The sequence below is a fragment of the Scyliorhinus canicula genome, chromosome 25, assembly GCF_902713615.1.
Source record: "Scyliorhinus canicula chromosome 25, sScyCan1.1, whole genome shotgun sequence".
Lineage (NCBI taxonomy): Eukaryota > Metazoa > Chordata > Chondrichthyes > Carcharhiniformes > Scyliorhinidae > Scyliorhinus > Scyliorhinus canicula.
In genome coordinates this window covers 13,195,823-13,223,214 of record NC_052170.1, presented here as the reverse complement: position 1 = coordinate 13,223,214, position 27,392 = coordinate 13,195,823, and the positions used below count along the sequence as shown (strand labels likewise).

Below are 27,392 nucleotides of genomic sequence, written 5' to 3'. Positions count from 1 at the left end.
TTCAGCAATCAGCTGCTGATACTTCCTGTGGGATGTGCGACCAGCATGTGTGGCATTCATTGCCCATCCCTTTTTGCTCTGAGAAGGTGGGAGTGGGGTTTCCTTCTTGATACCAGAGGGCAGTTACGAGTCTACCACATATAGGAGCAGTCTGATGAGTTTCTCTACCCAAAGGACATTGGTACAGCAGTTGGGATTTTATCAACAATCCCACAGCTCCATGGTGACTTTACTGATGCCAGCTCTAAGAATTAATTTTTTTAGATTTAGATAAATCACTTTAGATTTATATGGGAGTGAATACCTGACTGTCTTGGTGGCAATTAAACTTGTGTTCGCTAAATTATTAGTCCAGTAACATAACCACCATGTTACAGTCCCTGGGATATCACGGGGTCATTGGAAACATTTTAATTTTTTTAATAAATGGGATGTGGGTGGGCTCAGTGTCCATTGCCCATCCCTAATTGCCCTTGAACCATATAGCCTGCTAGGCCATTTCAGAGGGCATTTAAGAGTTATGCTGGAGTCACATGTAGGCCAGACTGGGTAAGGGTGGCAGATTTCCTTTCCTAAAGGACATTAGTGAACCAGAGGAGTTTTTCACAACAATCGACAATGGTTTCATGGTCATTGTTAGACTTTCAGATTTCAATAAAAATTCCAGATTTTTATTGAATTCAGATTTCACCAGCTGTGGTGATGGGATTCGAACTCGAGTCCCCAGAGCAGTACCCTGGGTCTCTGGATTACTACTGTAGTGACAACACCACTGCGCTCACACAATTTTCTTTGTCCCCAGCTCCTACACCAAACTCAAAAATTCTACGGACAGTATTTTCAGTCAAGAGCCTGATATTGGCATGCAATGTTACCTGGGGTGGTGGAAAGGCAGCCACTAGATTCTGCCCAATGTGCCATCTGACAACCTATTCTCTTCCAGGGACCACTAAGTCTGAGGACCGTGGGATGCTGCTAAAGACCTTCAATGAGCCCAACTCCCACTACTTCATCTTCCTGCTCAGCACTCGGGCCGGGGGCCTCGGCCTGAACCTCCAGGCTGCAGACACTGTTGTCATCTTCGACAGCGATTGGAACCCTCATCAAGTGAGTATCACAGAAACCCAGCATACACCTGCTCCGTTCTCCCCACTGCAACCAGGTGCCACAAGGTTCACCTCCATAGCGAGCAGAGGGGCTTCTCTTCAGCGGATTGAATAGGAACAAGATGAGGTCATACAGCCCTCAAGCCGGTCCTGTCGTTCAGTTAGATCATGGCTGATCTGATATAAACTCTCATCCGTTTGCTGGTATAGAAACAGAACTGCCAGCACTCAGCGGGTCAGAGTTAACGTTTCAGTTCAACAACCCTATAGTGTAAGGTTATTCGACAGAGCAAGGATTAATGTGGCACTGGTGAACAGTAATGCCACAGTAGTATGTCGAGGGTCACATGATGACAGACTGTATGTAGAGTCTGGAAGGAGCTTCTTGGAGACAGCACCCATGGCAATGCCTTGGATTAGTAAAACAGTTTCTGTCCAACTATAGAAGTCTCCAGACCTCTTAGTGAGATATGAAACGACCTCACAACAAACCCTTTGTCAGAAGGTGTTAGAGGTGAACAGTTTGTAACCAAGCCAGGGAAAAGGGAGCACAGTAAGAAGTCTTACAACACCAGGTTAAAGTCCAACAGGTTTGTTTCAAACACGAGCTTTCGGAGCACGGCTCCTTCTTCACCTGAAGAAGGAGCCGTGCTCCGAAAGCTCGTGTTTGAAACAAACCTGTTGGACTTTAACCTGGTGTTGTAAGACTTCTTACTGTGCTCACCCCAGTCCAACGCCGGCATCTCCACATCAGGGAAAAGGGAGACAGCAAAAGGACAAAAAGTGAGGTCTGTGATAGGGTTCACGGCAGTAGTGATTAAATGACCAAAGAGACGGTGGTGCAAGGATAAAGGGGGTGGTAATGGAACCAGCAAAGAAAAAGATAGGTCCAGAGCAGGTGAAAATCACAAGTACCTGCCATTCATAAAATGTGGGCAGTGTTTATATTTTGAAATTGTTGAACTCAATGTTGATTCCAGAAGGCTGTGAAGTACCTAACAGAGTAGGAAACCAAGGTCAGAGCGGGAGTGGGGCAGAGAATTAAAATGAGAGGTGACAGGAAGCTCAGGGTCCGTCATGCTTGTAAAATGAATGGAGATGTTTTGTTGAGTTTCCCCAATCTGTTTGGTTTCCCCAACATGAAGGAGACCAAATAATAATCAGCGAATAGCATATAAAGTTTTCTCTGTGGCTTTCTAGATAGTAAGAACTCTGGTGTCCTTGATTAGTGATCGTGGAATTAGAAAGAGCTTCTCGGAGTTAGCAGACTGTTCCTAATCAGTTCCTTCAGCAGTTAGCGGGAGAACTTTGTGAATCCTAGCCGCTGAGTGTTGTACTCGCAGTCTGCCTGTGAAACCAGAACTCTACGGGTGCCAAGTCTACAGTTAGAAGTCACTGTTCACTGCCAGTTTCATAGCGACACTTCCACAGCTGTCAATTTCTATAATTACAGCCACCAGATATTAACCCAAAGAGTTCTCTAATGCGTCTCAGGTTGGAACAATAAACGGCTATCCCAGACCGTGTCAGTCCTGAATCTCAGAGCAGGTTGGAATCAATAATATCCCTCCTGATTTGATGACAAATTATTGACTAGGTTAGGAACTTGGCTGAGAGACAAAGATTAGGGAAACAGGCAGGTTCTCTAATTGGTAGGAAGTGACAAGTGGTGTCCCAAAAGTATCTGTGTTGGAGCCTGAGCTATTCACCGTATTTCTTAATTATTTTTTTTAAAATTCCAATTAAGGGGCAATTTAGCGTGGCCAATCCACCTCCCTGCACATCTTGAGTTGTGGGAGGTGAGACCCACGCAGTCACGGGGAGAATGTGCAAATTCCACACGGACAGTGACCCGGGGCCGGGATCGAATCCGGGTCATCAGCATCGCGAGGCAGCAGTGCTAACCACTGTGCTGCCCCACCGTATTTATTGATGACTTAGATAATGAGATAGAAAGTCAGATATCCAAATTTGCCAATGACACGAAGTTGGCAGCATTTTAGATGTAAGTATGAAATTACAAAGAAATATTGACAGATTAAGTAAATGGGCAAAACTGGCAAATGGGTTTTAATATCGACAAATGCAAAGTTGTCATTTTGGACCTAAAAAGAGTAGCAGAGGGTACTTTCCAAATTATGAAAAGCTTAAAAAATGTGGAGGGAAGTTTAAATAGACTTGAAGGTCCAGGTACTCAGATCATTAAAATATCATTAAAATATAATCAGGTACAAAGTCTAGTCAAAAAGGCTAATGGACAGGAATACAAGGAGGTAGAAGTCATACAAACAAACATACAAACTAAGAGTAGGACTCTGCCTCTTGAGCCTGCCTTGCCATTCAATAAGATCATGGCTGATCTGATTGTAACATTCCCACCCACCCCTGAGAACCTTTCACCCGCTTGCTTCTCTAGAATCTATCTGCCGCTGCCTTAAAAATATTTAAGGGTTATTCAAAGACTTTCACTGTGTTTTGAGGAAGAGAGTTCCAAAGACTCTCAACCCTCTGAGAGAAATATTTTCTCCTCATCTTTGTCTCAAATAATGACCCCCTAGTTCTAGCTTTTCTCACAAGGGGAAACATCTTTTCCACATCCACCCTGTTAAGACCTTTCAGGATCTTGTTTGTTTCAATTAAGTCACTTCTTACTCCAGCTTCAAAACTCTAAAGCCTGTCCAGCCTTTTTTCATAAGACAACCCGCCCATTCCAGGTATTAGTCTAGTAACTCTTCTCTGAACTGCTTCCAATGCACTTACATCCTTCCTTAAATAAGGAGACCAATATTGAACACAGTACTCCAGATGCCCTATATAACTGCAGCATAGTCCCTCATGTTTGTATTTAGTTCCCCTCACAGTAAAATATATCATTCTCTAATTACTTGTACCTAGTGGTAACTTTTTGCAACTCGTGTACTAAATACTTAAATCCCTCTGCACCTCAGAGCTCTACAAAATGATGCTTCAGCTACACAAGGCCCTGGCTGGACAACCTGGAGGACTTAGGGAAGTTCTGTGCACCACACCATAGGATGGATATATTAGCCTTGGAGGGAGTGCAGGATTCATTTCCCAGGAAAACACCTGGATACAGCACCTGGGCAGCACGGTAGCATAGTGGTTGGCACAGTTACTTCACAGCTCCAGGGTCCCACGGTCGATTCCCGGCTTGGGTCACTGTCTGTACGGTGTCTGCACGTTCTCCCCGTGTCTGGTGGGTTTCCTCCGGGTGCTCCAAAGATGTGCAGGTTAGGTGGATTGGCCATGCTAAATTGCCCTTAGTGTCCAAAAAGGTTGGGTGGGGTTACTGGGATAGAGTGATGGTGTGGACTTGGGTAGGGTGCTCTTTCCAAGGGCTGGTGCAGACTTGATGGGCCAAATGGCCTCTTTCTGCACTGCAAATTCTATGCTTCTATGACACAAGGGTTAAATCACAAGGTGAACTTACACAAGCTAGGGTTGTACTCCCTGCAATTTATATGAACAGGGGGTGATTTGAACATAGTTTTCAAGCTATTATGGGGAACAGACAGGATAGACAGAGAAAAGCTATTCCCACTGGGTGGAGAGTCTATGAATGGAGGCATAGTATCAAAACTGGAGCCAGACTTTTGAGGAGTGAAATTAGGAAACACCTGCACGCAATTGATGGATAGGTCAATTCTTGACTTTAACCTGAGAGTAATAGACTTTTCTTAACCAAAGGTATCAAGGGATATGCGGCAAAAGCACATATATGGAGTCAATGGTGGAACAGGTTCACATGGTTAAATGGCCTCTTCCTGTTCTTATATTCCAGTTTAATCAGCTGGTAGATTCATGCTCAGAGTACTATTCAGAGGCATGGAGGAAGTAGTCAGATCCAAGTAGTCATTACCCCTCCATCCCCCCCCCCCCCCCCCCAGCTTCTTGTGTAAATAGTTGTGGATTGGTCCCTTTAATGTCAGCAGTCACCAGCTCAAAGAAACAAGGGGCCAAGTAACAGGACACAGCGTGACACAGAGAGGATTTGGTAAAGGTGTGGAGGAGTGCAGCATTTATCACCCATCCACAGTGCCCGGGAAGGTTGTGAACTGCTGATGGTGGTTGTCTTTACAACCAAGTGGGCGAATCAGAGGGCATGAAGAACCATTAGAATCTGGGCTGGGTTAAGGATGGCAGGTTCCCTTTCGTGAGACACATTGCTGAACAGTGTTGGTTAATACAGCGATCCAGGCAGTTGCCACTATGGCTGAAATTTTCCGGCCTTTCCCACCGGCAAGATCTTCTGGCCCCGCGATGTCGAGCCCCACCACGGACCCCATTAACCGTGGCCAGGCAAGGGCAGGCTGCCTCCGGCTCCACAAATCACGGTGGGGAGAAAATGTCCCACTCTTTATCTGATGAGAGCTTGTGGACCAGATTTATTGCATCCAGTTTTCCAGTGAGACTTGAACTGACCAGCTCCAGATTGTTAATTCCAGGCAATAAGCGCTGCAAAGTAGTGAGAGAGCATGCCTGGTTTGCTGTCAGGGCCCAAGGGTCTAAAATCCAATCACCTCTCTCAGATGCAGGGATGAGCATGGGGTGAGAGATCAGTGATTATTGTAAATTAAATGTGTGGGCAGCAGCGAAGGGAGCAGCTATGATCAGTTGCCTGCTCTGTTATCCAACTCCAGCTGGGTTAAGGCCCAACAGTGTAGGTTACAGTGTTTATCTCTCACACTGTGCTATCTTTATAGGTTTACAGCCCTACTGTAAACAGGCGGAAGTAATTAACCCACCTATCGCCCCACCTTTGGCTTCATTAACTATTGACAACTTGTTCCTCGTCAGTAATTTGTTGAATGCAGTCACCTGAGCCAGGTCTCTTCTTACTCCGTATGAACCTCCCCAGGATCTGGCCCTTTGGATTTTATGACAAATAAGGTTTCATTTCCTCAGTGTGATGGCAGAACATGATACAAAATGTAGAAAAGGAATGAGGGACTTCTGTTACGTGGACAAACTAGAGACGGTTGGATTATTCTTCGTGAAGCTGAGAAGATTGGGGGTGGGTTTAATAGAGGTGTTCAATGGGCTGGATTCTCCAGTCCCCCAGTCGCATATTTCTCAACGGCGTGCTGTTCGCGGGCAGCGGGATTCTTTCTTCCCACTTCTTGTCGATGGAATTTCCCAGGGATGCCATCCCACATCGCCGGGAAACCCGAGTGCGGAGGTGCGCTGCCAGTCGGAAAAGAAAATCCCAACGATCAGAGAATTCCGACCAATAATAATAATCTTTATTGTCACAAGTAGGCTTAATGTAATGATGTTACTGTGAAAAGCCCCTAGTCGCCACACTCCGGCGCCTGTTCGGGTTCACAGAGGGAGAATTCAGAATGTCCAATTCACTTAACAAGCACGTCTTTCGAGACTTGTGGGAGGAAACCGGAGCACCCGGAGAAAACCAACGCAGACACGGGGAGAACATGTAGACTCTGCAAAGACAGTAACCCAAGCGGGAATTGAACCCGGGACCCTGGCGCTGAGAAGCAACAGTGCTAACCACTGTGCTACCATGCTGCCCATATCTATGGGGTGAATTCTCCGCCTCCCAAGGCGCGTGTTTCTCTGCGGCAGACTGTCACTGGCAGCATGATTTTCCGTTCCCGTCGTGGCCAATGGGATTTCCCATTGTAACCACCGCTACCAGGAAAGCCGCAGGCGGGGATGCACTACTGGCAGAATGGAAAATCCTGCCGGTGGAGAATTCACCTCGAGGTGTTTTGATAGAGTAAATAAGGAGATACTGGGCTGGATTCCATTCTGGAGACTGTGTTGCCGCCGGTGTAGATTCAGGGTGTAGTGAAGAGGAGATAAAACATTTACAGACAGATATAGATAGGATAGGAGATTGGAGGGCAGTACGGTGGCACAAGTGGTTAGCACGGTTGCCTCACGGCGCCGAGGTCCCAGGTTCGATCCCGGCTCTGGGTCACTGTCCGTATGGAGTTTGCACATTCTCCCCGTGACTGCGTGGGTTTCGCACCCACAATCCAAAAGATGTGCAGGGTAGGTGGATTGGCCACGCTAAATTACCCCTTAATTGGAGAAAATGAATCGGATACTCTAAATTTATAAATAAAAAGGATAGGAGATTGGGCCAAAAATTGGCAAATGGAGTTTAATGTGGGTAAGTGTGAGGTTATCCATTTTGGCCAAAAAAGTTATCTAAATTGTTATCTAAATGGTAAGCAGATTCAAAATGCGTCAGGGCAGAGGGATCTAGGTGTCTTTGTTCATGAATAGCAGGTACAGCATGTAATTAAAAAGGCAAATGGAATGTTAGCTTTTATTGCAATTGTATAGGGTATTGGCGAGACCACATCTAGAGTATTGTGTCCAGTTTTGGTCCCCTTATTTGAGGAAGGATGTGGTGGTATTGGAGGCAGTTCAGAGGAGGTTCACCAGATTGATTCCAGGGATTAAGGGGTAATAATAATAATCTTTATTATGAAAATGAAATGAAATGAAAATCGCTTATTGTCACGAGTAGGCTTCAATGAAGTTACTGTGAAAAGCCCCTAGTCGCCACATTCCGGCGCCTGTCCGGGGAGGCTGGTACGGGAATCGAACCGTGCTGCTGGCCTGCTTGGTCTGCTTTAAAAGCCAGCGATTTAGCTCAGTGAGCTAAACCAGCCCCTATTATTGTCACAAGTAGACTTACATTGACACTTCAATGAAGTTACTGTGAAAATCCACTAGTCGCCACACTCCGGCGCCTGTTCGGGTACACAGAGGGAGAATTCAGAATGTCCAATTCACCCAACAGCATGTCTTTGGACTGTGGGAGGAAACAGGAGCACCCGGAGGAAACCCATGCAGACACGGGAAGAACGTGCAGACTCTGCACAGACAGTGGCCCAAGCAGGAATCGAACCTGGGACCTTGGCGCTATGAAGTAACAGTGCTAACCACTGTACCGATTCATGAACAAAGACACCCAGACCCCTTTCTCCAGACGCGTTTTGAATCTGCTTTCCATTTAGGTAACGTATGAGGAGAGATTAAACAGTTTGGGCTAATACTCACTGGAGTTTAGAAGGATGAGAGGGCATCTGATTATGGTATATAAAATAGTAAAAGGGATTGATTTAAAAAAATAAATATCGAGTGCCCAATTATTTTTTTCCCCAATTAAGGGGCAATTTAGTGTGGCCAATTCACTTGCCCTGCACATCTTGGGTTGTGGGGGTGAGACCCACACAGACACGAGGAGAACCTGGGTCCTAGGCGGCATGAGGCAGCAGTGCTAACCGCTGCATCACCATGCCATCCGTAAAAGGGATTGATAAAGTAAACGTAGGCCAAGGCCGGGATTCTCCGCTTTCTGGTGGGATGGGCCATACCATGGCTGAGGAGTGGCGTGAACCACTCCGGCGTCGGGCCGCCCGGAAGGTGCGGAATCCTCCGCACCGTCAAGGGCTAGGCCAGCGCCGGCGGGGTAGGCACCGCGCCAACCACGCCGAAGGGCCTCCGCCGGCCAGTGCGAGTTGGCGCATGCGCGGGAACGCCAGCGTGTTCTGGCGGGATCCCAGCGCATGCGCAGGGGGGTCTTTTCCACGCCGGCCATGGCGGATGGTTACAGCAGCCGATGGAGAGGGAAAGAGTGCACCCACCTCACAGGCCCGCCTGCAGATTGGTGGGCCCCGATTACGGGCCTGGCCAGATCTCCCCCCCCCCCCCCCCCCCCCCCCCCCGCCCGGAGGACTCCACAGGCCGTCTGCAGAGCCAGGTCCCGCCGGTAAGGACCTTGTTTGATTTACGCCGGCAGGACTTGCCGAAAACGGGTGGCCACTCGGCCCATTGCGGAGCGTAGAATGGCCGGGGTGGGGGCCACTGCCAACGGCCCCCAACCGGCGCGACGTGATTCCCGCCCCCGCCGAAAAGCCGGCACCGGAGAATCCCGCCCCAAATGTTCCCCCTTGTGGGGCAATCTAGAATGAGAGGTTACAGGTATAGGTTGAGAGGTGATAGATTTAGAACTGAGATGAGAACTAATTACTTCTCGCAGAGGGTGGTGAATTTGTGGAATTCGCTGACCCACACTGCGGTGGAGAATGGTTTCAAGAAGGAGATAGATATATTTCTGATTTTTTATAAAAGGATTAAAGGGATATGGGGAACAATGGATAGGGAGATGGATTTGAGACCAGGAAGACATCAGCCATGATCTGATTGAATGGCGGAGCAGGCTTGAGGGGCTGAATTGCCTACTTATGCTCCTAATTCCTATGTTCTTATTAACTGCGCGCTCCTGCTAGGAACACCAGTCTGATTCCCTGGGGTTGGGATTGTCGTTCAGAGCCCTGACAAGCTGGAGCAGCTTTTAAGCGCACTACTCACCACAGACTGTCGTTCCAGCCAAGAAGATGGCTGCTAAAAGACCTACTCCAAGGTTCCTGGAGTCGATGATCGACTGAATGCTGGATGCCATTAAGGAGAGGAGTGACACCCTCTTCCCCAGGATGAGCACGCCATTCTGAACAAGGCCTGGGATGAGGTGGCAGAGGCTGTGCTGCTGAGACACACAATGCTGTAAAATGAACGACCTCTTTAGAGCAGCTGGGTGAGTAACCATCTCTGTGCCCCAGGCATCATTCCCATCCCTCACATCAGCCCCCAATCACTTAGAGGCAAGCAGCATGCACCTTCCTTAGAACCCACCCTCCAGGAAGCCCCCCAAACATGTATTGTCCTCGTTGGCCAGGAGCCTTGCCCACACATGTGACCAGCGACAAAACCCCTATAAAACTCACTTCCAGTGTCTCATCATGTACTTTCTGTGTCCCCAAGGATAAAGCAACCCACAATCGCCAGGAGCCCAGAGCAAGGGAGGGAACATCCCAGATATCTGGGTGCAAACCCTCTCAGAGGAAAGGGCCTTGCATCTCCCGGGGGAGGCTGGCGAGGCTGCAATGGAGGTCGGTCAGTGCCAAACAAGTGAGAGTCCAATGCAACGCAGATGCCCCCATAGCAAATGTCACCCCTCTCCCACAGACCAGTCCTTCACAAGATTTCATTCCATGTCTTTTGTCTTGCAGGATCACCATCTGATGAGACCGGGCTGTCCGGGTTCACAGCCGCCCATCCAGACCCTCAGAACACCCAGAGTACCACTCCGGGGTAGACACTGACATCTCGTCACCGCTTTCACCTGCACCATCCACCATGACAGAGACTATCACTTTGTTGGGTAATGTTCACGATCAGGCTCCTGGGTCACACCCTGGTGAGCACCGCACCCATGCTGCAGCACATCTATGTGGAGGCCTGCTGAGGGAGTGGATGGTCGGAGGGCTGCCCCATCCCAGGGACCAGCTGACCCCAGACAAATGTTGAGCTTCTGGAAAAGATGAGCTCATCACTGTTGCAGATGCAGAAGCTGAGCCAGAATCTACTGGAGGGTGTGTACGCACCTTTCCAGTGTCTGGAAGTAGAGCCGGAGGAGTCCAGCTGCCTTCAGGCGCAGGAGATGGTGTCGACAATGCGTAGCACCCAGGCGAACACTGAAAAGGCAGTGTCCATGATGGAAAGCCCGGAGGACGAAGTCAGGGCCAGGTGTCCAAGGTTTGGGGCACTGTTGTCCATGGCTGAGGCGCAGGATAGGAGAGCCCAGTCACAGGTGGACATATTCCAGGCACAGATGGACATTACTACACAGCTCCTGAGCTTCGTCCATCCACAAAGGGTCATGACTGAGAGCATTGGCCAGGCGCTAACAGGCCGTAGCCAGTCACAGAGAGACATGTCACAGGCACAGAGGGACATGACATACTCTCAGATTGACATGACCGAGGCAGTGAGGGACACTGCTCACTCGCTGAGAGCTATGACCCAGTCTCAGTGTGTCTTGGCTGATGGCATCAAGGCTATGGTTCAAACGAGGGTGGACATCCAGGACTGGCAGCGCCAGGTGATGGTGGCACCTCCGGAGCTCACTCCGGCCTCCCCTCCGTCCCATAGAGTAGTCCGGGGGCCAGCGAGCATCCCGAGGGAGGAGGAAGTAATGAGGCCCATGCAACACCTCGGCCATTCCGAATCCCTCCCACCACACTGGTGCAGCATCTCATAGGCAGCGGTAGAACAGGCTGACACATCACCTGTGAGACCCGAAAGTCATCCAGGCCCAGGCCTTCCAGAGGAAGCCTGCCAAGGGCATCACAGGGCAAAGGGTGAGACAAGGAGCAGGCCGACTCAACTTCTGCTGTGCTGTCTGGGGTAACACCTAGAAGAAATCGTGGTGTGGCCAAGAAAGAGTAGAAAGCTAGATGGCACTTACGTTGGCATGGGTGTAGTGTAGATAGTATGGGAAAGCGTACACATGTTGTAAATACTCAGCATTAAACACTTTTGCACCACCAGTCTGATCTGCCTCTAACCTCTGCCTCATGGGTGCGAAAGATGAGCTGGGGCTGAGTGTTGTGCGACAGCTGGATGGCCCAAGGCGGGGGCCTTGTCCCACATGGTTACACACAAGCGTGCATGCGCACGCACACACCCAACTTACTAGGGTTTGTGGGCAGGAATACACACATGCAGGGACCATCCGGCCGGACAGTAATAATGACAGTTGTTAGACGTTGTCAGGCAATGAGGACCGGCAGAGCTCATTTCACAGTGCGTCGTCATCTTCGTCCATCCTGTGGACAAGACCCACTGATACTGCCAACCCAAGGCCAAGGTAGTGATGCTGGTATGACCCTCCGAGAACGGAGTGAGGAGCTGTGGTAATGAGAAGGGGTGGAAGGATAGGGTGAAGGACTTAGGGAGACGGAAGGGGTGGATGAGTTCAGGGAGATGGAAGGATTGAGAGTCTGAAGAAAAGATGGATTTTGTGTGGGAGGGAGGTTCGAAGTAGGGGAAAGGAGGGAAAGAGGCAAGACTTGGTGGCAGAGCTGCCACTGGTCAGGCCTCCTAGTTAGTGGGAGGTGACGAGGTTGTCCCGTGTGCGGTAATCCTCCAGCTCAGGCTCCACCCCATGTCTTTCTGGAGACCATCCTCATCAGATGAGGCCTGCCGTTCTTCCTCCTCCCCAGCAAGTCGCCCCGGTGCTGCACAATGTTATGAATTACGCAGCAGGCCACCCCGATGCACGAGACTCTCTGGGGCTATATTGGAGCACCCAGCAGAGTGGTCCAGGCATTCGAAGCGCATCTTAAGCACACCAATAGGCCACCTGCGACACTCCTGGATGCTGTGTGAGTTATAACGGTTCTCTGCCTCAGTCTGGGGCCTCTGCACAGACATCATTAGCCATGACCTCAACGGGAATCCTTGTCACCCACTAGCTAACACTCATCAGTTCCTAGCGCCTTTGAGGCTATCCCTTGGGTGATGACAGCAGACATTTGCAAAATCCGACACAGGTGTGCGTCTGCCAGGACCTTAGCTGCAGTGGAGCTTTAGTTTAACACACAGGTTGTGATAGGGAGCTGGTCAGGTTGCCTGGCTGGGGGTGGGATGAATGGGATCAGGGGCGCAGTGTACAGGTAGGACTTGGAGACATCTCAAAATCCTTAGGAGTGGGCTAGCTGATAGTGCCACTGGTGAGGCTTTTTCTCTTAGAGGGGCTGCGTGGCAGGGAGGGTTCAAATGGCCACAGTGCATGTGTTCTTTGCTTGGGGTGAGCTCTGCTAATCCTGTGCTGTGGGGCTGCGCTTTTGAGGAGTGTGCTGAGGAGGGCCAACGCTGGCGATTGAGCATGGTCACACCCATCCCCTTGATGATACTGCTGGAGTATGAAGGTTTCCAGTGGGTGGGTTTCCACGTGACTGGAAGCCCGCCCAGTATTTGCAGGATGCTGTCAGCAGTTTCAACAGCCTGGAGCCAGTAAGCTACAGCTAGGATGTGGGTTTAATTGACTTTATGCAGCAATGGAGGTCTCAGCCAGGACACCCCGATCCCGATGGGGACACCCTGATTTGATTTTTGATTTTCATTTGATTTATTGTCACATGTACCGAAGTACAGTGAAAAGTATTTTTCTGCAGCCAAGGGAATGAACACAGTACGTACATTGTAGACAAAAAAGAATAATCGACAGAGTACATTGACAAATGGTACATCAACAAATAGTGATTGGTTACAGTGAGGAACAAGAGGCCAAACAAAGCAAATACATGAGCTAGGGTCCACTGAGTCCACACACTGCCACCAAGTCATTCCCTGCTACTCCTGAGGTCCAGGCATACACCCTCCTCAACGGCCATGACACCTGGATCTCCCTTGTAAATACCTACACCAATTCACATCCACTTGATTCCCGGCTGAGAGGGCGAGAGCATCATTGGTGGGGGGAGGGGGATTTGATCATTTGATGCAAATGAGTGCAAATAACCGATTTGCATGGTGTTTCCTGTGGGATACTGGAGCATGCGGCACCAGTCCCGTTTTTCAACTGAAGCTCCATTTTCCATTTGCAAAGGGACTGATAACCAGAAGGCTCAGATTTAAGACAATTGCCAAAAGAATAAGTGGAAATGGGAGCAGGGTGGGGATGGTGAGGAAAATTATTTTATGCGGGAACTTGTTGCGATCTGGAGTGCACTTCCTGAAAGGGTGGTGAAAGCAGATTCAAAAGTAATTTTCAAAAGCGAATTGGATAAATATTTGGAAAGGAGAACACTTGGGGAAAGGCAGGAAATTGGGACCAGTTGAATAGTTCTTTCAAAGAGCTGGCACAGGCATGATGAGCCAAATGGCCTCCTAAACTTCCGGGGAGGGTGTTAGGGTTGCTACCATTAGCCCAGTGTCCTAGAGGGAGGGAGGATTATTGTTTCTGATCAAAACATATATATTTTTTAAAAATCTAAATTAATTTTCTCCAATTAAGGGGCAATTTAGCATGGCCAATCCACCTACCCTGCACATCTTTGGGTTGTGGGGGTGAAACCCACGCAAACACGGGGAGAATGTGCAAACTCCACACGGACAGTGACCCAGAGCCAGGATCGAACCTGGGACCTCGGCGCCATGAGGCAGCAGTGCTAACCCACTGTGCCACCGTGCTGCCTTCTGATCAAAACATATTAACCCTTTGTCTAGGCACACAGGTGAAGGATGTTTGTTTTGGTGGGGTATCGGAGGATGTCGCCATCTCAAGGGGGAGAGGGCCTTCATGAGTGGGAGGATGACTTGACACCATCAGGAAGTGTGCACTATGGCAGATACTGTGTGGTGGGGTATTTGTGGTGAGATGTTCCTCACAGTCGTTCACATCTCAATCAGGGAAAGCTGGCACTCGCTCCATACTAGTCAAATCGGGATGCTCCATTGCACCTCCCACTGGTATGTTACAAATAAGCGGGTGAACTGGGATGCCAGCATGTCAGCTTACCGATGAGGAATGGGAGGAAAAATCAGCATTTCTGACCCTAATCATGACTTTGGTTTGTTTTAGGACTTGCAAGCTCAGGATCGTGCTCACCGTATCGGACAGCAAAATGAAGTGCGCGTGCTGCGCCTGTGCACCGTGAACAGTGTGGAAGAGAAGATTCTGGCAGCGGCCAAATACAAGCTGAATGTGGACCAGAAGGTCATCCAGGCTGGAATGTTCGATCAGAAGTCCTCCAGCCATGAGAGGCGGGCATTTCTGCAGGCCATACTGGAACACGAGGAGCAAGACGAAGTGAGTGTTAAATGAAACCTTGCCTAACCCAAGTCGCTGCGTAACATCCTGAGCCTTACAATGTACACAGACCCACATGCAACATGTAAATATTCCATACAGCATGCAAATATTCCATACAATGGGAAAATATTCCATATATACCAGAGAGCCTTGTGCTCTGCCCTCAGATGCTCAGGCCATTTTGGGGTACGCAATGCACTGTGGCAGTCGTGTGTTGGGCTGATGTGAAGGCTGGGAAGGAGCTGCTACAGATGAGCTTGTGGAGTGCCTGAAAATGAACTAGAAAAGATTCGAGATATAAAACAGATTTGGCGAATTTGATGTTTCTTAATCTGTGTATGTCGAGAATTTAGCATTATATCCCCAACTTGTAACCGAATTTAAATTAAATTATCTGAACCAAGCATGAAGTTCTCATGAAACAAGTTAGGGAAGACAATTCTAGAACCATGTTTAACAGTAACAGGGGGGTGACAATCATTAGCATTCATAGAATCATAGAAATTTACAGCACAAAAGGAGGCCATTTGGCCTCTTATTCCAGTGCTGGCTCTTTCAAAGAGCAGTTGCACTTTGTTCTACAGCTCTGTTTTTAGTCCAAACACAAATACCTCATCCTCAAGCACTTGTCCAACTCCACTTACAGAATCAGCTTCCACCACCTTTTCAGGTAAATCGTTCGAGATTCCAACAACTTTCTATGTGAAGAGAATTCTCCTTATCGCCCCTCTAGATTTTTTGCCGATGATGTTAAATCTCTAACCTCTGATATTGACTCACTTGTGGAGGGAATAGTTTTTCTCCATCTACTTTGTCAAAACTCCCTCATCTTTCCTGGAACTTCATGTTTGAATCCCTGCAATTGTTTCCTTCCCACCTTGGTTTCAAAATGGCTGTCAAAGCCATAAACTACATCCTATGTGACTGTGACAAAAGTAAACTATCCTTCCTCATCCTTCTTGACCTGTCTGCAATCTTTGACACAAACCATCCGCCTCCAATGTCTCTCCACTGGCACCCAGCTGGTGGGACTGCACTTGGCCCGGATCCATTCTTACTGATCCAATTGGAGTAGGAGGCAGCACAGTGGTTAGTACTGCTGCCTCACAGCCCCAGGGACCTGTATTCAAATCTGGCCTCGGGTCACTGTCTGTGTGGAGTTTGCAAGTTCTCTCTGTGTCTGCGTGGGTTTCCTCCCACAGCCCGAAGATGTTCAGGTTAGGTGGATTGGCCATGCTAAATTGCCCCAGTGTCCAAAAGGGTTGGGTGGGGTTTCTGGGTTACGGAGATAGGTTAAGTGGGATACTCTTTCCATGGCTCCTTCTGCAATGTAAATTCTATGATTCTTCTGGCTTCCCTTCCTGCCTCCGTGCAGTTATCTTTGGCTTTCAACCAAGGACCTATCCTCAGTCCCTCCTATTTCTCATCTACATATCCCACCCTGTGGCAACATAATCTGAAAGCACAGTTTTCACATCCAAGTTGACAGCACAGCTCCACCTTACCACTTTTCTCAAGTCCTCAACAGTTGCTAATTATACGATGAGCAGAAATTCACACCAATTCAACTTGTAAAGACCTAGGCCATTATCTTTGGTTCCCACTAAAACTCTGTTCCCCAATTACTGGCAACCGAGACTGAACCAAAGTGTCATATTTGACCCTGAGTTGAAACTTCCAACAACACATGCCATCACTAACAATGCATGTTCCACGTCATATCATCTCTCCACTCCAGCCCTCCCTCAGCTCTTTTGTTGCTGTTACCTTTAGATTTACCTATTCCAACTCATTCATGTGCATTCTCATATGTTCTGTCCTCCGTAAACTTGAAGTAATCTAAAACAACTGCCCGTGTCTGAATTTGCAACACATCCTGTTCACCCATCACCTCTGTGTTCATTGACCAGTATTATCACCCAATAAGGCAAAGTTTTGACTGTAAAATTCTCATTATTGTTTTTCAAATCCGCCCCACTCCCCAACCTCTTCCTTCCTTGTCTCTGTAATCTCCTCGCTCCACAACCTTCCTTCCGAGATATCTATACTCCTCCATTTCTAGCTTCTTGAGCACTCCTGATTTTAATCACATCACCATTGGTGGCCATGACTTCAGCTGTCTGGCTCTAAGCTCTGGAATTCTCTACCTCCACTTCTTTGCGTCTCTACCTCGCTTTCATCCTTTAAGATATTCACTAAAACCTAGCTCTTTGATCAAACTTTTGGTCACCCAGTCCTAATATCGCCATATGTGGTTTGGTGTCGCATTTTGTTTGATATCGCTCCTGTGAAGATCCTGGGGGCTCCTTACCATATTAAAGACGCTATATAAATACAAATTATCACTGTTGTTATTACTCATCTACACTTTCCAAAATTATGCCAGTTACAGTTTACCCATGGGAATTGGAACTAAGAATTCTAATTCCATTGCAAGAAGCTCTGACTTTGGGTGTGCATTGGTGTTGTGGTCTAATCTGGTGGGGAGAGCCATGACCCAGCTGCAGATAAGTTATTATTTATTGTACCACAAAATAAACTTAATACCATCATAAAAGGAAACCAAATGTTAACTTTGTGGGCTTATTATAGGTCAGTGTCATTTACTGAGTACTAACCTAGATCTCCTTAATTGGGTAATGGATAGTCTTGTTACTGGTAATTTCTCAATTGACAAAATAAACACCAGAATTAACAGAAACCTTATTGCAATCATCAAGGATTAACTCTGCTTGGTTCCAGATCTGTCAGGCTTCCTACTCTGGCTTGTTATTCAGCAATACCCGTTGGTTGTGCGTGTGTATGTGTGTGAGTCCTCATCCTCAAGTTCTCCCCTCTCTACCTCTGTAATCTCCTCCAGCCTTAGGGCCTCTCTGAGATCCCCCAGCCTCTGCACTTTAGTCTTGTGCATCCCATTTCTATCGCTCCAGCATTGGCAGCTATGCCTTCAGCTGTCCAGTTCTGCAATTGCAGTTCTGCAATTCCATCCCTGAGCCTATCTCTCCTCATCTGAGAAGCACCTTAAACCTCTTTGACCAAAGTTTTGGTCTCTTGTGCTAATGTCTCCTTTTGTGGCTCAATGTCAAATAGTGCTTGGTAACACTGCTGTGAAGTGTCTGGGGATGTTGTACCTTTTTTTAAAAATAATTTTATAATACCCAATTCATTTTTTCCAATTAAGGGACAATTTAGCATGGCCAATCCACCTACCCTGCACATCTTTTGGGTTGTGGGACGAAACCCACGTAAACACAGGGAGAATGTGCAAGCTCCACACGGACAGTGACCCAGGGCCAAGATCGAACCTAGGACCTTAGTGCTGTGAGGCTGCAGTGCTAACCACTGCGCTGCCATGCTGCCCTGGGGGGGAATGTTTTGCCTTCTTAAAGGCATTGTTTAAATGTTTTTTATGTGAGAGTCAGTGAGTGTGAGACAACATTAGTGGGAGCAAAGTGAGGATTAGGTTTTCCTGTGAAACCTACTCGCAGTACGTAGACTTAGCCATGGAGAAGGTCTACTTGGGAAGAGTGGTGGTGGTCCGCATAGGAGAAGAGAACATCAGTAATGAAGTAACATAGGGCATGGGTAGACTAGGCCATTCAGCTTCTTGAGCCTCTCCTGCCATTCAATTAGATCATGGTTGATAAGTACCTTAACTGCATCTACCCAACTTGGTTCCATGATACTTAATACCCTTGCCCAACAAAAATCTACCAATCGGTTTCAAATTTTCCCTTGACCCCCGGACTCAACAGCTTTTTGGGGGAAATAGAGTTCCATATATTTACATCCTTTGTGTGAAGAAGGGCTTCCTGAAATGACCACTCAATGGCCTCACTCTAATTTAAGGTTTATTCTGGACGTCCCCCTAACTTGGAAATTTATCTTCCTTCACTGTCGCTGGATGAAAATGCTGCAATTCCTACCATAACAGCACTGTGGGTATGCCTACACCAAATGCACTGCAGCGATTCATGAAGCTGGCTCATCATAAAGGGTAATTAGAGATTGGCAACAAATGCTGACCTTGCCGGTGACATTCACATCCCACCAAAGGATCAAAAAATACACTCCCAGTGCAGTACCGAGGGAGCATACACATAGTTTCTCTCTATCTAATCTGTCAACATCTTCACTTATCTTAAGCATCTCGAATAGATCACACCTTAATCTTCTACTTCAAGCCTGACCATGTCTTACACAGAACCTTGATCAAAGTAACAAGGATGGTCTGAAACTTGGGATGGATTTGAAAAGCTATGGGGTGGTTGCTGTGAGGCCCAAGAGCGTTGCTGTTAGATGTTTTCTGAGCCCCAACTATATTTACCGCATCTCTGGCTAATAGGTGTGGTCAGTGGGAAAAAAGTGGCTGCTCTTTTTTCCCCTCTTTTGTTATACAGAGACATCTCTTTCGCACCTCTTCCCCCAACCTGAGAAGCTAATAGTGAAGGTCTGCTTGGGGGAAGCAGAAAATGATGACGAGCAGGCTATGATTTAATTTCCACCGTCCTTGCCTAGTTAGCGCTCGTCATGTCATACCACAATAGCAGTGCTGACCGACAATGACCGCCAGCTCACAATAACTGCCTATATCTTCTGAATTCAATTTCAAATCAGTTGATGGCCCCTGGGCTGAATGTCACAGCACAGATGACAAAATGTTGGAAATAAAGTGGGTCTGTGAATAGAAAAGAACAAATTCTGAATGTGGTTACTTCAGACAAAATGAAGCCTTTGCCTGAACATCCTGTACCATGTATCTATATGTAGCATTAATGTATAAAACCTCCCACGGTGTCAGCCCTTGAGTAAGAGGATTGTGCATTCAAAATCCACGCCAGAAACTGGAGAACAAAATTTAGCCTAATACTGACAGCACCTTCTAAACTCACAGTCCTTACCAGCTAGGAGAAGGGCAACAGATGCATGGGAACACTTCCTACAAGTCCCCCTACAAGCCACCTACTATACTAACTTGGAAATTTATCTTCCTTCACTGTCGCTGGATCAAAATGCTGCAATTCCTACCATAACAGCACTGTGGGTATGCCTACACCAAATGGACTGCAGCGATTCATGAAGCTGGCTCTTCATAAAGGGTAATTAGAGATTGGCAACAAATGCTGACCCTGCCGGTGACATTCACATCCCACCAAAGGATCAAAAAATACACTCCCAGTGCAGTACTGAGGGTGCATGCACTTTAGGAGGTCCCTTTACCCTCTGGGATGGACTCTAAAACAATTCCACAACACTATTTCGAAGAACAGAGCAGTTATCTCCAGTGTCCTTTCAAAATTTATCCTTCAACCATCATGACTAAACAGGTTATCTGGCCGTAATTGCGGTTTGTGGAAGCTTGCTGTATGCAAATTGGTTGGCACTTTTCCAACATTGAAACAGTGACCACACTTCAAAAGTGGCACTTTGGGGCAGCATGTGGCGCAGTGGATAGCACTGGGACTGATGCGCTGAGGACCCGGGTTCGAATCCCGGCCTTGGGTCACTGTCCGTGTGGAGTTTGCACATTCTCTCCGTGTCTGCCTGGGTTTCACTCCCACAACGCAAACATGTGTAGTGGATTGGCCGTGCTAAATTGCCCCTTAATTGCGGGGGGAAAAAATAATTGGGTACTCTAAATTTATTTCTTTGTAAAGTGGAATCTTGGGGTGTCCTGAGTTCATGAAAGATGCAAGTGCTATCTTGAGGCGCGTAATCAGGCCAACGTGACAATGAGCCAATGATTATTTCAACAGGTAGTCAAAAGCTTGATCAGTTACCCATCTGTCGCATCAGACCTGCTGCATATTTAAACATTTTCTGTTTTTATTTCATAAACTCAGTGATGATCCATTTCATTCTCATAGAAATTATTCTTCACTGCCAATGGACCAATCCCCTTCTCGTAGTTAGGCTCCAGCAGCAATTTTCTAATCAAACTCTGGGACATGAAGCCCTATTCGGAAGAAGCTGGAATATGGCCTTGAAAATATCAAGGGTGCGAGGTAGGATTAGTAATCCAGAGTTCCTGGCCTAATGATCCAGTGCCATAAATTCAAATCCCACCACGGCAGCTGGGAATTTAAATTTAATTAATGGAAGAAATCTGCAATTAAAAAGATAGTATCAGTAATGGTGATTATTAAATTACTAGGTTGTCACTAAAAAGCATCTGGTTCACTTATACCCTTTAGTGAAGGAAATATGCTTTACCTGGTTGGGCCTGTAAATGACTCCAGACCCACGTCAATGTGCTTGACTGTTAACTGCCGTCTGAAATGGCCTAGCAAGCCACTCAGTTATATTTAAGAAAGTGGCTCGCAAATCCTTTCTCAAGGGAAATTAGGGACAAACAATAAATAATGGCTTCCCAGTCAGGGGATCCTGTAAAGATACTCCTGTAAAAAAAAGTACTCCCTATCCCTTGATCAGAAGTTACCACATAATTCCGCTGGCTTTGTCAATAGCTGGGACGCCTTCTAATAAAAACGTTTTTTATCTCAACTTTTCCATGTAATCAGTGGTGACTGAAAAATGAAGTAATGGGATATTTGTTTGTTGTTTTTTTTCCCCAATTAACATAGTCTGAGGTTGTGGCAGCGGAGGTGAAAGGATCGGAAGGACATACTGTAAGTAGACTAGTTTGTAGTCCGACCTGCATCTACGCATCTCATCTTATTCTCAGGCTGTGCCACAGGGCTCCTCTTCTTTCTAGCCTTTGGCAAAATGTTACTAAACTTTATGCACGCATCATGTTATATAAAAGAACAGGAACAATGCATAGTGTTTTCTGCCAATTGAACACTTTTGCCAAAGGATTTTTCACAAGTGTTGGGTGAGAGACACTGGAGCCTCCTGTCACAGATTATTTTGTGATTATTTGCTGATTATTTTACATTTATTTTTGGATTTAAGTCAGAGAAACTGCAGAGCATTTTGCACATCCCACACTCGCTAATATTTTCCGACTCAACCAACAGAGATGGGGGAGTTGAGGAGACTTTTTTTTAAACATAGTGAGTTGTTACGATCTGGAATATACTGCCTAAAAAGGTAGTTGAAGCAGATTCAGTAGTAACTTTCAAAAGGCAATTTGATATATACCTGAAAAGGAAAAAAAATACACGGTTCTGGGGCAATGGCAGATTAGGTCTAATTGACTATAAGAACATAAGAAATTAGGAGCAGGAGTGAGCCATTTGGCCAGTCAAGCCTGCTCTACGATTCAATCAAATTATGGCTGATCTTATGGCTACACCTTCCAGCACTATCCCCATATCCCTTGATTCTATTTGTGACTAAAAATCTGTCAATCTTTGTCTTAAATATACTCAACAAATGGGTTCCCTGCGGTAAAGAATACCAAGTATCCACAACCCTCCAAGTGAAGAAATTTATCCTCATCTCAGTCACGGCCAACCTCTTATCCTGAAACTGAGACCCTGAGATCGAGAACCCTATCAGGGGAAACATTTACCCAGCATCTATCCTGTCAAACTCCTTAAAAATGTTATATCTTTCAATGGGATCAACTCTCATTCTTATGAAGTCTAGGGAATGCAGCCTTTGTCTACTCAATCTCTGCTCATAGGAGAGATCCCTCATCTCAAGGATTAGTCTGGTGAACCTTTGTTGCATTCCCTCTAAGGCAAGTATATCCTTCCTTAGGTAAAGAGACCAGGGGCAACACGGCGGAGCAGTGGTTAACACTGCTGCCTCATGGCGCCAAGGACCCAGGTTCAATTCCCGGCTTGGGTCACTGTCTGTGTCTGCATATTCTCCCCATGTCTGTGTGGGTCACACCCCCACAACCCAAAAAGATGCGCAAGGTAGGTGGTTTGGCCACGCTAAATTGCCCCTTAATTAGAAAAACAAAATTGGATACTCTACATTTTTAAAAAAAGGTTAGGAGATAAAAGTGCCCTCCTTGGCACCGTGAGGCAGCAGTGCTCCAGTGTGGTCTCTCCAAGGCCCTATATAAGTGCAATAAGTCTTATTTACTTTTATACTCCAATCCCTTTGTAATACACATTATTTACTTTCTCAGTTGCTCTCTCAAGCCTGCATGTTATCTCTTTCACAGGCACGTTGGGCTGAATAGTCTTCTCTAAGCTGTAAGATTCTATTACAATTTTACTGATGTATTTGATTCAAACTAACCCTGTGCTGAACTTTTTTAGTGGGAGTGTTCCTGATATTAGGTGTAAGAGGTGGAGATTTGCCCTGATGGACAAATAGAGCCACGCCCACCTCCACTTCTGTACTTGCCAGCACAGGCCCTTGCTGCCAGCTTGGGGAATGGTTGCAGGACAAATCTGGAGAAATGATAATGGATAATAATTTCAGAAATAAAAAGAGATTGTTTAAGAGAACACAGCGATGCAGAAAGGAAGTGGCGGCCTTGCTGGGAGGCAGCTGTGTCACAGGAGGTGATTAGATATGGTTCCTTGCCCGCAGCACATTTGCAACCTCAAATCACTGAACCCCTGTCTGTAGCCTCACACTGCTGATTAGCCACAGTTGCACTGAGATCCTTCAAGGCTGGGACCTTGGGGACCAGCTGCTTGTCGCAACTGATGGTGGCATTCTCGTTCCTCCAAAGGGCGAACATTCCGGGTCTCAATCCCCTCCATCATCTCATCTCCAGATAAGATGTGGGAATAATGGGGAGAAATTGCAAGGTGTATAAAAGGTACCCAAAAACATTAATTTTGTTGTTTTTTGTAATTAATTCCTTTTCGTTGTCTGTATCTGCATGCCTGATGTTTCACTGCACAAAGTGATGTTTTGGATCAAGGGAACATAATCAGACTTATGGAGTGCATCCCACCCTCATTATAAAGCTCCCAGTTAAAATGCCTTCGCTGATGCACACCCCACCCTCATTATAAGTCTCTCAATTATAACCCTCTCTATCATACACCCTCTGTCTAAGGCTCCCAGTTATAATATTTTATCTGTTTCTCACTCCACCGTCAGGATAAGGCTCTCGGTTGTAACCTACTCTGTTGCACTGTTCTTCCTCAATATAAGGCTCTCGGTTATATAACTTTAGTTTCCGTGTTGAGTAGTATCCAGTGTCCCCGGACACGGAGTTTCATCAATGGAGTTTATTTCCTAAAATGGTCAACAGTGTAAATTCAAAGCTCATTGTGCCGCTTGTGAAGCTGACTGCAGTTTATTGTGAATTAAACCGGAAATGAGAGTCAGAACTCAGCCTTGTGTGGAATGTGTGCCTTGTGATTCCAGCTTTATGTCAATGTCACAGTTGCAGTTTGCTAAGCATCTGTTTTGCATGGTCTCCTGCTGCCTTCTTTCATATCTGAATGATCGTGTTGGTAATTTTCCACCGTGTAGAGAGCTAAGTCTCTCCAAGAAGCTGGATGGGTGAATGTGGGCATTTCCTCTGACAGTTGGTTGAAAGCATGGGTACAGAGGCATCAAAAGTCTTTGATTTATCGATTGGATATTTGGTTTGTCTTGACTATCACTGAATGTAACACCTCATGGTGATTTGTCATTTAGGTCAGACAGCATTCTTCTACAGGCTAGCAATCAGTTGCAAGTGACCACTACATCTGATGCTGGTTTCCAGTGCATGGCCTGCTGCTCTAGAAGGGTAACTTTGATTGCTCGCAAAGTCTGATTAAATGTGCCATGTCCAAAAAAAACACTGGTCTTAAATGTTATTGCCCTTTTTTTTTTTTTCTTTCTCTATGGCGTCTAGGTTCTATCCCAGACCAGGAGGACACTCTATCCTGACTGGTGGTGTTTGACAGGCTGAAGTTCCTCACCATGTGTAGAAGACTCAGTCTTGACTCTGCATTTCCTGATAGTATCCAGGCCAAGTCTGGCCTCGCAATGGGATGCAGGGATTTCTGTTTTGTGCAGTGTGCTTCCCTCCTTTTATCCCACTGTCTTCTGAAGACCATTAAAAGCAAAGTAATTTAGAATATTAATGTTGCAAAGGGAAGTTTTTGAATTGTGTCTCAACCTCCACTCCCTCCTCCATCGTAGTCTATGACCTGTTATTTGTTTGATTGTAGGAAGAAGATGAGGTTCCAGATGATGAGACGGTGAATCAGATGATAGCCAGACACGAAGAGGAATTTGATCTCTTCATGGTATGCAGTCATTAAATGTTCTACTTAAACCACATTGCAACATTGGGCGGGATTCTCCCCAAACCGGTGGGGTGGGCCGTACCGGCGCCAAGGAGTGGCGTGAACCACTCCGGCGTTGGGCCACCCGGAATGTGCGGAATCCTCCGCACCTTCAAGGGCTAGGCCGGCGGGGTTGGCGCCGCGCCAACCGGAGCCGAAGGGCCTCCGTCGGCTGGCGCAAGTTGGCGCATGCGCGGGAGCGCCAGCATGTGCTGGCGTCATCCCAGCGCATGCGTAGGAGGGTTCTTTTCCACGCCGGCAATGGCAGACCGTTACACTGGCCGGTGCAGTGGGAAAGAGTGCCCCCACGGCACAGGCCCGCCTGCGGATTGGTGGGCCTCAATTGCGGGCCAGGCCACCGTGGGCCCCCCACCCCCGGGACCAGATCGCCCCACACACCCCCAAGGACTCCGCAGGCTGCCCGCAAAGCCAGGTCCTGCCGGTACATACCTGGTTTGATTTACGCCAGCAGGACCCGCTGAAAACGGGCAACCACTCAGCCCATCGCGGAGCGGAGAATCGCCAGAGGGCGTTGCCAACGGCCCCCGGCCGGCGCGACACAATTCCTGTCCCCGCCGAAAAAATGGCGCCAGAGAATCCGGCAGCCGGCATCAGGGTGGGATTCACGCCACCCCCCAGCGATTCTCCGGCACGGCAGGGGGTCAGAGAATCCCGCCCCTGTTTTTCCCTGATTTAGAACCATAGAAATGATACATCACAGAAGGGGACCATTCAGCACATCTTGTCCATGCCAACTTTCTATTCTCTTTTTAAAAAATAAATTTAGAGTACCCAATTCATTTTTTCCAATTAAGGGGCAATTTAGCGTGGCCCATCCACCTAACCTGCACATCTTTTGGGTTGTGGAGGTGAAACCCACCCAAACAGGGGGAGAATGTGCAAACTCCACACAGATAGTAACCCAGGCCGGGATCGAACCTGGGACATCGGCGCCGTGAGGCAGCAGTGCTAACCACTGCACCACTGTGCTGCCCCTATTCTCTTCTGAAGATCCGACCTCCTGCTGCTGCCTAGTTTCCATGGACCTTCAAACCTTCTGGGTATCTTGCCCTGGTTGTCATGCTTCAGGCATGAGCCTAGAGAGTATCAGCCGCATATTCAACTTTCAAATACATCACATCTTGCCTGATAAGTCAGTGTCCACTGATGCACGTTGTATTGTGAATTTCTGAGTAGTGATATCAGGATCCCTGTCTGATTTGTTTCCCCCCCCCCTAAATCCAGGGTACTGAAGCCAATTGTAGCAGCCCTACTCCATTATGGCCTTGCTGAAACAAACTGACTGTACAGATAGCGAATTGAAGCTGGAACCTTCGGATCCCATGGTTTAGTCCAACAGTGTCTTTACCTGCTCGGGCACCAGGAAGCATCAGCCATGGCTCAGTGGTTGTATTTTCTCCTCTGAACCAGATGCCCATGCGTTCAAGTTCCACTCTATAGACTTGAGCACAAAATTCTCAGCTGACGCTCCCATGAAGCACTGAGGGAGTGCTGCATTGTTGGAGATGCAATTTTTCAGATGTGACATTAAACCGGGGTTGAATCAGGTGGATGTTCGAAAGATCCCAAGAAAACGTAGGGCAGTTTGTTTCAATATACTGGGATAATACATATCTCTCAATACTAAATTAGATTTGCTGATCATTATCACAGTGCTGTTTGTAGGATCTTGCTGTGTTTCTTAAATGACGACAGTGACTACATTTCAAAAGTATTTAATTGGCTTTAAAAAAAAACTTTGGGACTTCTCTGTCAAGGGCACTATAAAAATGTACGTTCTTTCCACATTTGCTGGGAATTATGTGAGCTTTTCCTTCAACCTGGGAGCCCCTCGCTCTGCACCACAGGTGCTTCACACTGGTAGGCGAAATTCTGCAGGGAGTGGGAGTCCAGTGACTTGCCTTGGTGATCTGACTGAGGCAGCAAGCAGACAGTGTGTGATTGAGAAAGTACCAGCGCTCACACTCAATTGTAGACCCCAAAAAGAAAGAGGATGTGAGTGATGAAAGCCTACTCAATTGTGTGTGTGTCTCTCTCTCTTGGTTGGTTTAGCGGATGGATTTGGACCGTCGTCGGGAGGAGGCCAGGAACCCAAAGCGGAAACCACGTTTGATGGAAGAAGACGAGCTTCCAAACTGGATCTTGAAAGACGACGCTGAGGTGGAGAGGCTGACGTGCGAGGAGGAGGAGGAGAAAATGTTTGGCCGAGGCTCGCGGCAGCGGAAGGAAGTGGACTACAGCGACTCCTTAACCGAGAAACAGTGGCTCAAGGTAGGAGTGTGAGTGCGTGGGAATGCAGCCCAATCGTTGGGTGTTTTTATACATAGCAGCACAGGCCAAACACAGCACCATCACCCAAGGAGATAAATCCTTTCAGAGGCAGACTACGTTCAAATGGTCATGGCAGGAATTGGTGGATATGGTCAATGAAACCAGGTGAAGGAA

The 27,392-nt window shown here is 47.3% G+C and overlaps 1 protein-coding gene and 1 long non-coding RNA gene across 9 annotated transcripts in view; one reads left to right on the top strand and one right to left on the bottom strand.

Moving 5' to 3' along the window:
* LOC119957083 overlaps positions 1 to 27,392 on the bottom strand; it is a 110,504-nt gene that overhangs the window by 56,819 nt on the left and 26,293 nt on the right. The window contains exon 2 of the long non-coding RNA XR_005458737.1: positions 14,905 to 15,042. This is a non-coding gene — a long non-coding RNA (uncharacterized LOC119957083). The remainder of the gene's footprint in view (positions 1 to 14,904; positions 15,043 to 27,392) is intronic.
* smarca4a (SWI/SNF related, matrix associated, actin dependent regulator of chromatin, subfamily a, member 4a) overlaps positions 1 to 27,392 on the top strand; it is a 115,301-nt gene that overhangs the window by 79,063 nt on the left and 8,846 nt on the right. For 3 of the 8 annotated variants that reach the window (XR_005458736.1, XM_038784740.1, XM_038784737.1), the window contains exons 26-30: positions 944 to 1,107; positions 14,533 to 14,760; positions 21,348 to 21,392; positions 24,810 to 24,887; positions 27,000 to 27,221. Coding sequence is in view for 7 of the 8 variants with exons in the window: in XM_038784740.1 (XP_038640668.1) it covers positions 944 to 1,107; positions 14,533 to 14,760; positions 21,348 to 21,392; positions 24,810 to 24,887; positions 27,000 to 27,221 (737 nt within the window). In the remaining variant the exon portion in view is untranslated. The remainder of the gene's footprint in view (positions 1 to 943; positions 1,108 to 14,532; positions 14,761 to 21,347; positions 21,393 to 24,809; positions 24,888 to 26,999; positions 27,222 to 27,392) is intronic. The other 5 variants (XM_038784741.1, XM_038784738.1, XM_038784744.1 and 2 more) reach the window with 3 other exon arrangements.